This window comes from Aspergillus tanneri, assembly GCF_003426965.1.
Source record: "Aspergillus tanneri strain NIH1004 chromosome Unknown AapTan_4_pilon_pilon_pilon, whole genome shotgun sequence".
In the NCBI taxonomy this organism is placed as follows: domain Eukaryota; kingdom Fungi; phylum Ascomycota; class Eurotiomycetes; order Eurotiales; family Aspergillaceae; genus Aspergillus; species Aspergillus tanneri.
In genome coordinates this window covers 2,698,318-2,712,616 of record NW_022984631.1, presented here as the reverse complement: position 1 = coordinate 2,712,616, position 14,299 = coordinate 2,698,318, and the positions used below count along the sequence as shown (strand labels likewise).

The following is a 14,299-nucleotide window of genomic DNA, read 5'->3' as shown; positions in this document are numbered from 1 at the left end:
ATGTCACTGCCTTGATGGAGCCGCACATATCAACATTGACTCCGAGCCTGGCCTAGGGAGATGGGCTTTAAAGATCTGATCGATAATGATTTGCTATTGCTGTACGCTATGCAGTTATGGATCTCTGAGTCTGATCGGCTAGCCCGATTCCTTCTTGAGTATCCCAAGAAATGGATCTGTCGGGTTCCTTTAAGACAGGTGCTGATGAACAAGAGGTAGCCTCCTATCTGAATCCATTGGACTCCAGTTAATTTTATAAAAGATGGCTTGCGCAAGGACATGGGTGGCATCTTTAGCATATTACGTCCATCCAAGGCGAATCCAATCATAAACACATACACAACCCTGTGAGATGTACTATATTTACATGACTCTGCACGGTCAAGCCATTTCGCGACTACCGCAGAGTCAATCGTGGGAATAAATGTTAACACCTATTCCTGTGCTGCGAAATAGTCTCCCTTGGCAGGAATCGGCCGTGGCATAGAGTTCAACCAATTACGTTTATTTCGAAGTTTGAAACTGTCAGTGAATAAGAAATCGTATCGTAGGCTTGGGGTATCAGTCGAATGCGGTGTGATCGTCACTGCCTTGGACATAGTGTAGTATCGATTCAGTGGTGCTAGGGTTAGCCAAGAATTCAGTTCAAAACTCCAAGTGGCTGCTTAACCGATGTTGCCATTTTGGATAGACACGTCTCTGTACTCCGTACATCCGACGGCCATTTCGATACAATGGTCAAGATAATCCTCAGAAATAACGACGGCAAATTTCTGATAGAGTCCGGCTCGGTTTTCGGTTCAGGAGGTGGCTGATATGGTGGTCCAGGCGCCGCAGCCATACGCAACCCCCTGGTGTGTTGGACCATACTAGTCGTAAATTGCGACCACCATGCTTATATCAATTTTGGACACAACGATGCTGCGTAGATTTAGATAGGAAGAGCGGGAATCGAACCCTTGGCTCCGCAAACTATCGTCGGGCCAAAGGTGTGTTAATTGCGGATTCCATCCGATTTAGAGGTAACTTGTGCACGAAAGCGGGCTCTGCTCCTTCATCTAGACCAGGATCATCCGGAGAAGACCACGCCAGATTGGCAATAAGCGCGACAGTCCTGTGAACGCGATCGTCGAATCAGCGTGCGTAATCGCTCTCTCAATTTCCGCGCCAAGTTATCGCGGACAGGCAAGAACTGCGAGCAATTAGTTAGTTAATATCCATATGGGTTATGCCATCCTTTCCTTGTCCCTTTAACACGTTGGCCCATGATAGTTTCGCAGTAGTATCTGTTGGACACGGGGAACGACTAGGAGGAAACCTGGCTTGAGGGGGCTATCTGATCCTGTCAAATCCCCAATAGTTAGCTAAAGGATTTCAGGAGATGTTAGTCAGCCGAAAAGGAGAAAGAATCGAATCATTCCACCGAGTACTCTGTACGGCGTACTAACTACGCCTTAGATGTTCATTTCGTGTCGCTGGTCGCAAGTCATTTTTCCAGAACGGGCACGCCGAACGCCCGAAACGTGGGACGCGAGTCAATCAATGACGCCATGGATCGGTCTCTGATAGGAGGATACAGAACGCGCAGTACCTATTTATGTTCCACCTCGACGCGCCTGAATATCATTTCCTTGCAATTATGCAACCATGGTAAGGTAAGCGGGCTTAAGCCTCAGGATATCTATATATAAACCATGGGCGATGATGACCCTGTCAATCCAGGTAGAATGCACAGGTTTCATAGCCTATAATTGGCGAAAAGGCTGAATAATCTTTTTCTTATTCTTTTCTTTTTTAGCTTTGGTGATAAATGTGGGGTCGTTTATTTACGCTCATGTAGACCCACCTCTATCTCACGCTATCCAGGATATAGCTAGCGTGGTATGCGTACATGATCTTGGTACAGGCAAGCATACATACAGTATAGTATGTACAGACCCTTACTGGTATTGTTCTCGGTATACGGAGTCCATTCTCAGGGAATAAACATACAGTGATATTTCTCATGGTTAACTTGACATAAAAACCCCTCCATAAACCCACTCAGCTAGCCATCAAAGCGAAACTAAGGCAGATGAAAAAATTTTAAACCAAGGTTGGGGCTCTCCGCTGCCCCAGCTGTAAAGACAGCCTTACTGGAAAAGGACATATTGTCTCGGCGTATGTAACCTTTTTTTTTTTTTTTTTTTTTTTTTTTCGCGTTTCTGCGTCCTAGGACTCCATACAGAATACTGCTCCGTAGGGGCACTACTAATGGTACTTAATTAGCAATGGATATGTCCGCTGGTAGGGCAACGTGGGTGCTTGTCCACTTTGTGAGAAATCCTACCCTACTGTATGTATGCAGACAGATAGATAAATACCTCAACTGTTGAGATCCATCGGTCACTACCTAGCACAAGTTGTACAGGTGGTCTTTATCCTTTCCCTTAGCAAAGTATTCCTAATATAGCCGCCTTGGCAAGTACAGCCAAGTTTGTCTAAACCGTTGCGACGACTGTGATATGGTCCCATCTCCGTCCTATTAGGGATTACGGCACGTCATCTAAGTATTTAGGACAATTGCGATCTTTATCTAGTATTGTATTCTAGGTCAAGTGACGATCTACTCGTCCACCACCATAGAAAACACACTGTATATTGACTTTAGGACCCATCTGAGCAACAGAAATGGAGTGGATCCAAGTGCGGCCGTTCCTTGAAAAACCAGATAATGGGTTAGGTATCAGGTATGATACTAGAAGGAATTGACACATAAGAAGCAATAAGGACATGTAGATTTGATAGCTGGGATGTAATTAACCATAGACGCAGAAAAACCTGTTGGTAGATCCTTGATTTATCTACTACCTATGTAGTAGTGAAGGGTCGACGTGCAGCAGAGCTCGACTTGTGTGGTCCGTAACATTCTTCAATTCTTCCAGAACACTCGTCCGTATTGTCCCACCACATCTTGACAGCTTCTTCGTCATTTTCGTCTTAAGTGGTACTCTGTATGGTCTATCCATTCCAATTAAACCTGAGTATTGAGCGGTTCTTTCCGATCACAGTCTACCTGCCGCTATGGACATAGGTATCTAGCTGTATACGTAGACGCTAGAATAGGTAGCTTAATATTCAATTTCTTTCTATGGTAAAAAAGCGAAGCAATTTTCTCTTCTTTTTACTATTTTTTTTTTTTTTTTTAAAGGTGGACCAATTTGTCGGAATTGCGGGGCTGCAACATCCTTTCCTGTTGCTAGACTTACTATTTATTTTCCGGTGAAATTTCGACTTGCAGGCAACACAACAATTATATAACGATTTCCACTGCAGCCTTGGGTAAGTGACCGGACGACAAAATGTGGCAAGGTATTTAACACAAGTGGGCGAGCACCCCATTTTTAACTACGGAGTAGCTACTCCTTGTTGGAGAAAAGGACGACCACGAGTTTTTTTTTCTTTTTTTTCCCCTTACCTTCAAGATCCCCAGTGGGCTGATGGAGACGAATCAAGCGTGTCCGAAGGAGCATGTATGGTGCAGAGGGTCCAGAAGTAGGAAGCCAAATAGTATAGAACATGGTGGATGACCTTTCGTCAGAGATTCTATAATACAAAGGGGGAAATCTGCCGTCCAAGTTTGACCACTGTAGTAGTTGTCTCTAGTCTGGTAAAAGGTCCCTGAAGTCGAACTCTATGGTGTTGATAGTTGATACATCGAGAGCGTCAGGTATCTAAATACCCAGGGTAGCCACCATCTATATACTCCATACACGTATTGTATAGGAACTCAATGTATAAGAGTACGAACAATAATACACGAAAAATTTCCGGCAAAACCAACCTTTTGATATCCCCACAAATAACGAAATGACGATTTGCACTTGATCGCATACTCTGTAAAATGCCCTTGCATTGAAAGGGCTTCGATGAAGCTACACACCAAGACATAATTTGGACAGTAACGAGGGGGCATGCACGGTTGTCTCGGGTCTAGACGATTAAACTATGGACAAAAATATGCAAAGCGCATTGCAAGGACAGCTGCAAGTTAAATGAGGGAATCCCGTTCGAGAGCGGAATGAATACTTTCTGTGCTCTGCAGGTACGCCGCAAGGGGATCGCCTATTATTATTTCGGGCGGATGCTTCCTAGCAACCCCAGGGCGCAACGAAGTCGCATTCCGGTAAGTTCCTACCTTAATAAGTATCCGTATTGAGGTGTATGCGATGCAATATCCTCTTGCTGCGAGGGTTTGCCATGTTTTGGCTGGGTTTGGTGGACTCTGCCCAGCAGATATAACCTGCATGACTGAGATCTATATAAGATAGATCTCTACTCCAAGCCCCAATCGATCTGACGGACCGACATGCTGTTTAAAACAGGATAACTGATCGTAGACACATCAAGGGATTAGGAACCCCATCTTTCTACTCGGTAGCATGAATACAATTGTAGGGTGGTTGGCCCAAAGCCCAACGAACCCCTTTCCATTTGTGCTATGATATGGTGTCACAAGAAAACATTTCAAAACTAAGAAAACCAGGCTTGCCACCTCGAGCATGGGTCTCACAATCCATCATCTCCATGGCGCGCTGTCAGGGGGCTTTTCCCTACACGAGTAAATTATGAATACGGGCCTGGAGTTCACGGTCGGCTTGAACGTTGGAGGCCTGGAACAAACATCCTTGCTACGGTTGCCCCTTTAACCCCCTTTATTTGAATAGATCCGGAGTAATCACGTATTACCGAGATGGGTCGCAGGGTTCTCGATGAGTAATAGTAATTTCTTTTCCGTAGCTCCTGACGGGTTAGCCCGATGCTCTTACAATAAGGGGGGTGGTTGGATTGTGAATGATGGATCAAGACGAGCGTGATTGAGCATTCCAACCCGCTTCTGGCAAGAGTAACTAGGATATGGTAGTCCTTTTGCCACAGAACCTCAGACGAGATGTACATGTATTCCAAGGTCGAGCCGGTGCCACAAAGGAAGCCTGAAGTTGGCAGGTGGAAGCGATCATCCCCCGACCCAGAAGTAAGGCCCTACCAAAATCCCATTTCGGATTGATTAATTGTGAAGTTCCAGCACAGGGATAAGATAGCTACCCTAATGCACAGGCGATGAAATCTAACCGGGGAGGCAGATGACAAGTAACCACCGCCAGCCACATCAGCCACTTCCGACTTCTGGATGGAGAACTTGTATGTATGCAATTCTACTGGTAGTTTGTATGTTGCTGCTGCGCCGGCACTATCGAGTGCAATGCCCATAGTTTGGGGGGGATCGGATGCTTCCCCACAATCATGTGGCGATGGACACCCGATGAATACGGAGTAATGCGAGTTATCTTTGGTAAAAGAAGTCAAGACTCGTCAGTCCAGTGTCCAGGATCCTAGACACCAATATAGCGTAGATGATGTAATGTAGCCTCCGGGCCCGTCGATTGATTCCTGCGTCGTATCACCATGTTGGGATGAGCAGCAGTATTTCACTGTCCAACTCCTCGGTAGAAAGCGCCTGCGATTGACTGGACGAGAGGCGTCGAAAATTATAGTCACAACCAGTTCATCTAGGCTAGGAGGTTACAGGACTGTGTGTCACTGATTAACGGTTTAACACATCCACCGACTCCATTGGCTCAATCAATGTTTTGCAGGGAGAAGCCCTGAGTCTTAGTCGTAATCCCGATCAATGAAGACAGTGTGATCCGAATAAATGAGGTTTCTATTCTGGCAGACATGAGGTGTAGCTAACTGCCTAAGGTAATTCTTTTATGTAATCGTGGCCTACGTGTATGAGTGTTATCTTCCCCCGTAGACAAAGCCAGAGAGTTTTGATTAGATCGAAGGACATTTCTTGCAGCCACTTTATTATACTAGGTGTCGATTCACCATTGACGAAGCCATACATGAGCATAGTCGTACACATGCTGATATTATGGATTCTCCTCGGTGAGTGGGATTGTAGCAAACTAGACTGTGTTGATGAGCTCAAAGGAGAAATCTACGCGAATAAATGCTTTCCCTATTCCATAGATCGCTGTAATACTTTACCTCCTTTGACATGTTATTGATCTCCCTTTGTTATGACTACTAATATTTTATTTGATTTTATTTTCTCAGTCTTTATGGTCACCATAGTTACTTCTTTTTTATTCAACTCGTATGAGTCTATCGCAGACCCTAGTCGCATGAAGGCAAAGAGGCAGAAAACAGAAAAAAAAAAGAAAGAAAGAAAGAAAGAAAAAGGCGAACTATATGTAAATGGCGACGATAACAAGCCAGTTAGTCAATAATGACGATGAAACATACTGAGACGCGACCGCTGCGATGTACAAATGTACATACGTCTGTACAGTATAGGTACCTAGTGCCTACCAGTATCTCTCCGTATGTACATACATACAAAGTCATACAGTGGACACACTCTGGGTAAAAAGCGAGCCACTAGAAGGCGATTCTTAGTTTCTTACAGGCCGTCAGCAGCTGAAAACTAGGCCAGCTACTCCGCAGTTGTGGGTAGCCAAGTGGTCGCCAAATTGCATTCCAATTTTATGTTATGCCGGATAGACTAGCCAGGGTTTGCCCGACCTAGAGTAATATGGCTGCTTTATTACAGACAGATAGATGATGATGATGCTGATGATGACCAAGCATAGGGACTCAGTAATGAGAATAGCTCCAGGGGTGTTTATACAGTAGATTCCAACGCCATTCCACTACTTAGGTTCTACATGTACTTTGTAGTAACGCCGCATTTCATTTCCTAGTAATGTACTCTGTAGTGGAAATGGGTTCTCTCAACTAATATTAAGTGCTGCAGTCTGCAGCGAACGATGGAAGCAGCATCCAATGCTGACTGACCGCAGTAGTGTGGCCGCAGTGACGCAACTTCGACAACAATAAGAAATTAACTTAATTATCCTCATCACCGTTGATGATGATGATGATGATAATGAAGCTGAAAAACGACGAGCAAATGTTAAAATTAAAAATCCAAGAGAAATCAAACATGTTCCATGGACCAAGGACCCGAGGTGTTCCTGGCCTGAATCAGTGAGTGCAATGGCTGGTGAAGACTGGCTGACCACGACGGAGATCACCCCACTCCGAAGCACTCCGAAGCCCACCAAAGGAGCACTGGTGCCGGACGCGGTGCAGGTTAGTCTCGAGAGTATTTACGGCCTGCCTCCCTGTGGGCGAACAAAGACCACTCGACTGGTCCCTCCTATACACGAGAGAAGCCCGAAAGGGCATAACAGGTGGTAATGGCCTTGCAGCCAGTAAGTAGTAGTAGGTATTACAACCTCAAATCCCAGCCTATGCATCCATTTCCTAGATAGGAATCTAGGGATCACTCCACAGGCCGGGGCGGCACGCATAAAATAAAGAAATCATGCTGGATCTGCTATCACCTCCGTACGTCTCATGGATGGCAACAAAGGATAGGAAGCGAAGCTCAAGGATAGATGACGATAATAATACTTGATGAATTCACGAGGGGTACGGATGGAAACCTGTATTTGGTACCTTGATCACAGTACATGATAGGTATCGCCGCCTTGACGTAGATACATACATGTACGTGGGTGGTATGGATGCAGGGTATTAACTTTCTCTCTTACAGTAAGGGCTCCGAGCTCAGGCCGCGTTAGGCAGATTCCCCTGTGTGCTCCATGGGATGTTTTTCTTATTTTATTTTTCTTTTGGAAATTAGTAGTACTAGCTCGTTGCGATTGTCCTTATTCTCGACACAGAAAGCTGCAATTTCAAACCAACTTTCCGTATGTTCCAGTAATGCAGCCCTGCGCCCGACCTCCATCTTCACATACGACCGTTGGTGGTTGGCATTTTAAACATGAGACAGTGTAGCTTCAACCTTGCCAATCCATCAATTTGTTTCACAGCGCATTGGATCTGTATCTCTCTGGGGAAAACTGTCAATTCTAGGGGTAACCAGCCAGCAGCATAGGATAGTTACTGCACCAACGTAGGGCTTCTCAGCCAACGCTGGCTGGGTTGTGAGGGATCATTGAGACGAGATGAAACAACAATCGATGGGACCGTACGCTTACTTCCGTTACTTACTTTCCCCCGACTCAGTACGCAATACGGGTACCAACCCTGCTCAATACAGGAAAAGGCGTCACGGTTTACGATACAGGCTAACCTGCAGCAATCCTCGAGAGCCTTCTATCTGTGGCTCTTGTCCCATCTCTTCTTATTCTCTTTTCTTTTCTTCTACTACACCCGCCTGGAGAGAGAGCAACTTCTCCTCTTTTTTCTCTCCTCCTTTTCTTCTACCTTCACCTCCTCTCCCTTTCCTCCTTCCTCTCCTTGCCCTTTTCTTACCATCCGCCAATTCTTTGGAGAGATCTGAGAACTGGTCTACAGGCCGAGTGAGAGTCCGTCGACGGTGTTCCTTACATCAGTCGACCTCATCTTCAGCCCGCTGTACCAGCTCTCCAGTCGAGCCGTGTCCGTCAGCTCCTGCTTCGACGCCCTCCGAATTCGACGTTTGTTAACTCAAACGGCGAGTCCTACCCCTGATCTGACTGCCGCCGTCCGAACCTGAGCGACAGTTAGTTCCCCTGATTCAGCTCCTGCCGGTTAGAAGAGCAGTAAGAAGGGTGCCGTTAATTTCGTTTTCGTTTTCGAACGTTTTTCCTTGTATATGATTTCGTTTTTGCTGTGATATTTTGCGAGGTGAGGCGAAAAACTTTTTCTTCCCCCCTTGATGGTGCCCCCCCAAATCATTCGAAAGCCTGCCTTGGAAAGACACGAATGATATCAGTCCCTCCCTCTACTTCCCCTCCGTTTTTAGCCCTCTGCGCTGCCTTGTTCGAATACGTCGAGTGTCGGGTGAATACAATTCGAGTGGAATTGGCAATTGCCTGTGAGGACCCGGGATTGGCCGCATTTCGACTCCTCGGACACAAGAAACCCTAGAGTGAACACACTAAGTCTTACATTCGTTGCACTGGTACCTTTTGTATTGCATAGCCATGGGGGGAATCATTGGCCTTGGAATCCTGGCGGTCACTTCGGAGGTTATGGACAATGGCATGTTGAACTAGGAGGGAATAGGTGTACAGATACACGGAGCTCTCAGACATGTCCTGCACGAATTGAAAAATATCGACGGGTTGTGTTGATGTCCGGAACTGGGACTTCCTTTTCACAGCTATGGATTAAGGGGTTTCAAGGGTTGTGTGTGTGGGAAGAATGTATAGGTCTTCTACATATTTGGAGTGGACGATCCAAGCCATCTACATACCCCGGATCCCTCAACAATCCAAGCAATTGTGGTCTCGTGCACGAATGATAATAGATAAGCAAACGACCATTGAGGAAGGATTTTCTGGCTAACATGAATTTTTTTGGCGTTCCGCTATTAGGAGACCGGGTTTCTTATTCTCCCCTTAATACGGCCTCAACTTTACCACACTCCTTCTATCAGGATCCTGGCCTTTTAATATCTCACAACATCAGCTCGATTTTGTACAACGAAACGCCCTAACAACAGACGCTGGTCTGAAAACTGTATGTTGGGATCATTCTTCTTTTATTTTCGCTCCCCCTGACGATCTCCCTATCCCTTGGCAGGGTTCGTGCCTGTGCTCCGTTCCACATTCCGGAGTACACATAGACTTGCTAGTCCAAGCACTGGTTCCTAGGGTGAAGACGTTCAGTCGTCCTTTGCCTTTTTGGACTGGTATTCTACAAGAGTCCAGCTTGACGGATCATTCCTGCGTCTTGCCCCAGCCTAGATGCCAGTCACGCCGTCACGGTAAGGGTTGTATTGTGCCCTCTGCCCGAAGGCCTTTTATCTGGGTTAGTAGTCTTCATCCCCAGAGAGTCTCCCTTATCAACCTCAACGTTCTTTCTTGTTCTCTCTTTTCGACATTTCTACATTCGAGTCTTTCCTTACCCATATTCATCTGTCTTGTGAGACTTCAGTCTTACGTTTATTACACTAATCTTTAATCTTTAATTCTATTAGTACTAATATTCTCTATTTAGCTCCGGCCATAGAAGGCTCTCCCAACCGGTCGTCTTGTCACTTTCTTTTCCAGTATCTCAGACTATTGTCTCTGTACTGGCCGTTCTTTAATATTCCCAACTAATTCCACTCATTAATACCATACTAATCACGACTGTCGCTCTCTTACTTCCGTCGTTTCCTGACAGAAACGGTTTCCTGTCAGGCACACTCTTTTAATACTGGGATTGATATCTTTTTGAACATCATGGCCTACCAGAAGCGTCCTACCTCCAGCTACCAACCCTGTGATACCTTCTTCGTGGAATCGTATGACGATTTTCCTGCACCACGAATGGACCCGAAGGAGCAGGCGAAATTGATCGCTCGCGAGCGTCAATATGCCATCGCCGATGAGCTGTCCAGGGTTACCAGTGAGGAGTTGCGTGATGACATCCTGTCACACATGCTGAACATGGATGTCAGTAACTACTCTTGATACGTTAGCCAAAAAAAAAAAAGGATATGAGCTAACGTGTCTTTTGGAGTCAGGCTACTACCCTTCCTGATGTTGAATCGATTGATATCCAGACCGAGATCCAATGGTTCATGCGTCCTTACCTTCTCGATTTCCTCATCGAGGCCCATACTGCCTTTCAGCTGTTACCGTCGACCTTATTCTTGACAATAAATCTGCTTGATAGATACTGCTCCAAGCGTGTGGTCTATAAGCGGCATTACCAACTGGTTGGATGTGCTGCCTTGCTCATTGCGGCAAAGTATGGTGACAAAAAGGATCGCGTGCCTACCATCAAGGAACTGAAGTCTATGTGCTGCTCCCTGTATGACGACGACATGTTCGTTCAGATGGAGTGGCATGTTCTGCAGACTTTGGGCTGGACGATTGGTCACCCAACCGTGGACAGCTTCCTTCAGGTTGCAGTCCTGGATACGCCATACGACCCTGAGGTTGAACACATGGCACTGTACATCGCGGAGATCTCCTTGTTTCACCGGGAGTTCGTCTCCAAGCCGTCGTCCGACCTTGCTAAGGCCTCGTTGGCGCTTTCCCGGTGTATCCTCAACCGACCCCAGCCTCGTCACACGGAGTGGGCTTCGCAATACGACTCCATGACTTTGGTTGGCCTGTCTCAACAGCTTCACCAACCGTCTCAAGTATTGTCCCGGAAGTACTCGTCAACACACTACTCTCGGGTTTCCAAGATGCTGGAGCAATTCCTCGCCCGGCAGGCTTCCGTTGCAAGCTACACGCCTCCCAGTCCCCCTTCGGACGTCAATACGGAGTCGAAGCCGTATGATGGTGAAATCGGGCTCGCCACCCCACAAAAGGCACCCCCATCGGGCATGCCTCACGGATATATCACCCCTCCGATTACCCCAGAAAATGATGTCTTTGCCAATGGGGGCAACTCCAACTTTGTCAAGGTGGTACCGGGCTCCAGTGCCTGCTCACCGTCCCCGACACCTCCACCCACAATGCAGTATGTGAGCTCTCATGTTTACCCGCAAGGGGCAGCGTTTTCCCAACCACAGCAATTTCTTCAGCCTCAGATGGGATTCAGCACTGGCTACTGAATCTGACTGAGTAAACAAGGGTACTCAAAGCGTGCCAATATCTTCATGATATTGTGCTGACATTGCATATTGTGCAACATTTCCAGAAATGATTTAACCGTCTATCATTGAATCCCGAAATGGATGCCCTGCTATATGGACAGCAGTGACAGCGTCTCTCTTTTCCTTGTGTTTGTTTTTTTTATTTCCTTAAAATTGCATACCCATTTTCTTATTTTTTTTAAGATATCATACCTTGGGTCAACCAAGTTGCATTTATTTCCCTTGATTCTCATGCCTAGCATTGCAAGCGCGTGCCGTTCGAGTTAAATTGCATCTCACTGTCTGCATTTATTTTCATTTCTCAGTTTCTTTCAAAGCCATGTGTGGAATTGCAATTGATTTTAGTTTAGTGAAGCCCCAGTTTCCTGCAGTGACAGAACCAAGGGTGATATTTTTACTTTCCCCCGAACCCCCCCCCCCTCCCTCTTCTTCATATTCAGATAATAGTGTGGCCTAGTCTCTCACGTCCGTGTACGATATACACATAGCAAAGCGGGTAAAGATTGGAAAGCACCCGCGTCGTTCGGAATTTTGACTGATGGAGAGAGGTCCGCTCCAGACAAAACCAAAAAAAAAAAAAAAAAAAAAAAAAAAAGCCAGAAAAGAGGCCCGGACAAAACCACAAAAAAAGTCAAGCGCAGGAGAGATGGAAATTTTATTGGACAAAAGACAAAAAAATGGATGCGTGGCTTTGTTACTTAATGATACTTGGAGAAAGAGAAGAAGGCTAGAGTGTTTGGACAGACCGGTGGATGAAATTGAGCATTCGAAGCTTGAACTACCTTATTTCTTTCAACGTACTAGATTTTTTTGCTTTTTCTTTTTCTTAATCGATGGAGAAGAGCGGGAACCTCATTCCCTAGTGGTGCTGTATGGATCCTACTTAATCCATCAGGGAAATAGGAACGAGACTACCTAACATGCATGGTAGTTAATAAATAGATGATGATACCTTGCACGAAATCGGAAGTACGCAGGTTGAGGTGGCATCTGTCGCTGCAAGTACGTTTGTACGGTAGTAGGGCATATGTAAGGATTTGTAGGGATATGTACTCTGCCATGCCAACTCAGCATGATCAACGTACGTAATTATTGACACCGTGTATAGTAGAAAGACCGACGAGTATTGACTAATATTAACTGATTCAACCCAATCCTAAATCCATAGTATGGTAGATAGATATAATATATAATATACAGCGTATAATATAATAAGTAACATGTAATAAAAACAGAGTAATGTTCTGTGCCTGGTGAGGAAGTAGTCATGCCAGAGTAGATAATGATAATGTAACCAAAGCCAGAAAAACACATCTAATGTAGTATAATATAATATCCAAGGGATAAAAAACGAAAGGAAAAGAAAGAGTCCAAAGAACTAGGTAACTAATGGTTAGCATCTAGTATCCAGACAAAACAGAGACAGAGACAGGATCATCACAAGCGAATCAATGAACGACATGACATGACATGGCATAAGATGTATGGAACTCTGTACCTGACGTACTTGTACCTCTGTACCAGGTAGACGTAGAGGGGACAGTAAGTACAATAGGTAGTAGTATGTATGACAAAAGCAAACCGAACCAAACCAAACCAAGCCGAGATTCTCCAACCCACGCTATGCTAAGATAAGAAAGGAAGAAAGTACAAATAGAAATACAAGCGTGAAACATGTATCTTGATCAAGGTTCAATGGAAGATGGGAAGACGGGATGACTAAAGAGACGACGATGATGATGAGAACCGACCCTGAATATGATGTACTCCGTATGTAAGGGTCTCTCTTTCTTTTCTCCTTGTCTCCCCATTAACAAGACAGCCATGAAGACGGATGTAACACGTGGATGGCAATGAGACAGGGGGATTAGTAAGAAAAAGAAAATAAGGCAATCTTATAATATAACAGATAAGAAAGAAAAAGAAAATAAAAATGAAAGTGTCAGACCAAGTCAAATCTGGGACATCCAGGGTCATGTGGCGGTGACGGTGACGGTGACGGTCCAGAATGTAGACAGTTTCGAGAACAATGAAAGAGACGAGAAATTCGTACAATATCCGAGAGACAAAAAAGAGGACCAGAACAAGAATAATAGGAAAGTCCAAAACCGGGGGAAATGGAGTGGGTGAATGTCGATCATTCCGCCTCACTTTTTTTTTAATTATTTTTTTTTTTTTAATTTTGTGAAGCCGCGCGGATAATCAGCAGACAGCCAGCGACAATTAGGGAGTGCCGCTGCCCCTCCCCCCGGGGCTGGCCAGCAGCTTTGGAGCGACGGAACTCCCTATTCCATCCCTATCCTATCCCATCCCTCTGGCATGCCGACATCACTCACAGAGTGGACTAAGGATAGGATAGGATCACTTCCACCGCTGTTTGTCCCAATCAGAAGGCCTCGTTTCGTCGTAGATTTGGCCCCCCTGGTTGTGGACGACCACCGGGGGCTGCGTTCTCCGTGGGACGGGATTGGCCCCTGTGCAAGAACGGTTCCATTAGTGACGGTTCTAACTAACTAGTGAGAATCCACGGGAGATCGAGGAATCACTGGACGGGGACTGGGGACAAGCGACTTACCTCGCATGTCGGAGACGACGACGCGGTCACCGCTACTGCCGGAGCTGGCCAGGGTGGAATTGGACTCATTGACTTTGTGAGGCATTGTTGCGGAGCGTAGCGTAGCAGTCTTTTTATTGTGTATT

At 45.7% G+C, this 14,299-nt stretch overlaps 3 protein-coding genes across 3 annotated transcripts; 2 read left to right on the top strand and 1 right to left on the bottom strand.

Annotated features, from left to right (window-relative positions):
• Nucleotides 1-7,044: 7,044 nt before the first annotated feature.
• ATNIH1004_006077 (uncharacterized protein) lies at nucleotides 7,045-8,554 on the top strand (the record flags this gene model as incomplete). Its single annotated transcript, XM_033570713.1, has 2 exons — nucleotides 7,045-7,241; nucleotides 8,374-8,554. The coding sequence occupies 2 exons, from the start codon at nucleotides 7,045-7,047 to the stop codon at nucleotides 8,552-8,554; spliced, it is 378 nt and encodes a 125-aa protein (XP_033426745.1).
• A 1,675-nt stretch (nucleotides 8,555-10,229) lies between these two features.
• On the top strand, nucleotides 10,230-11,557 carry ATNIH1004_006076 (uncharacterized protein; the record flags this gene model as incomplete). Its single annotated transcript, XM_033570712.1, has 2 exons — nucleotides 10,230-10,442; nucleotides 10,514-11,557. The coding sequence occupies 2 exons, from the start codon at nucleotides 10,230-10,232 to the stop codon at nucleotides 11,555-11,557; spliced, it is 1,257 nt and encodes a 418-aa protein (XP_033426744.1).
• Nucleotides 11,558-13,960: 2,403 nt separating this feature from the next.
• ATNIH1004_006075 (uncharacterized protein) lies at nucleotides 13,961-14,259 on the bottom strand (the record flags this gene model as incomplete). The annotated part of the gene is made up of 2 exons (XM_033570711.1): nucleotides 13,961-14,073; nucleotides 14,175-14,259. The coding sequence occupies 2 exons, from the start codon at nucleotides 14,257-14,259 to the stop codon at nucleotides 13,961-13,963; spliced, it is 198 nt and encodes a 65-aa protein (XP_033426743.1).
• Between the last annotated feature and the right edge of the window lie 40 nt (nucleotides 14,260-14,299).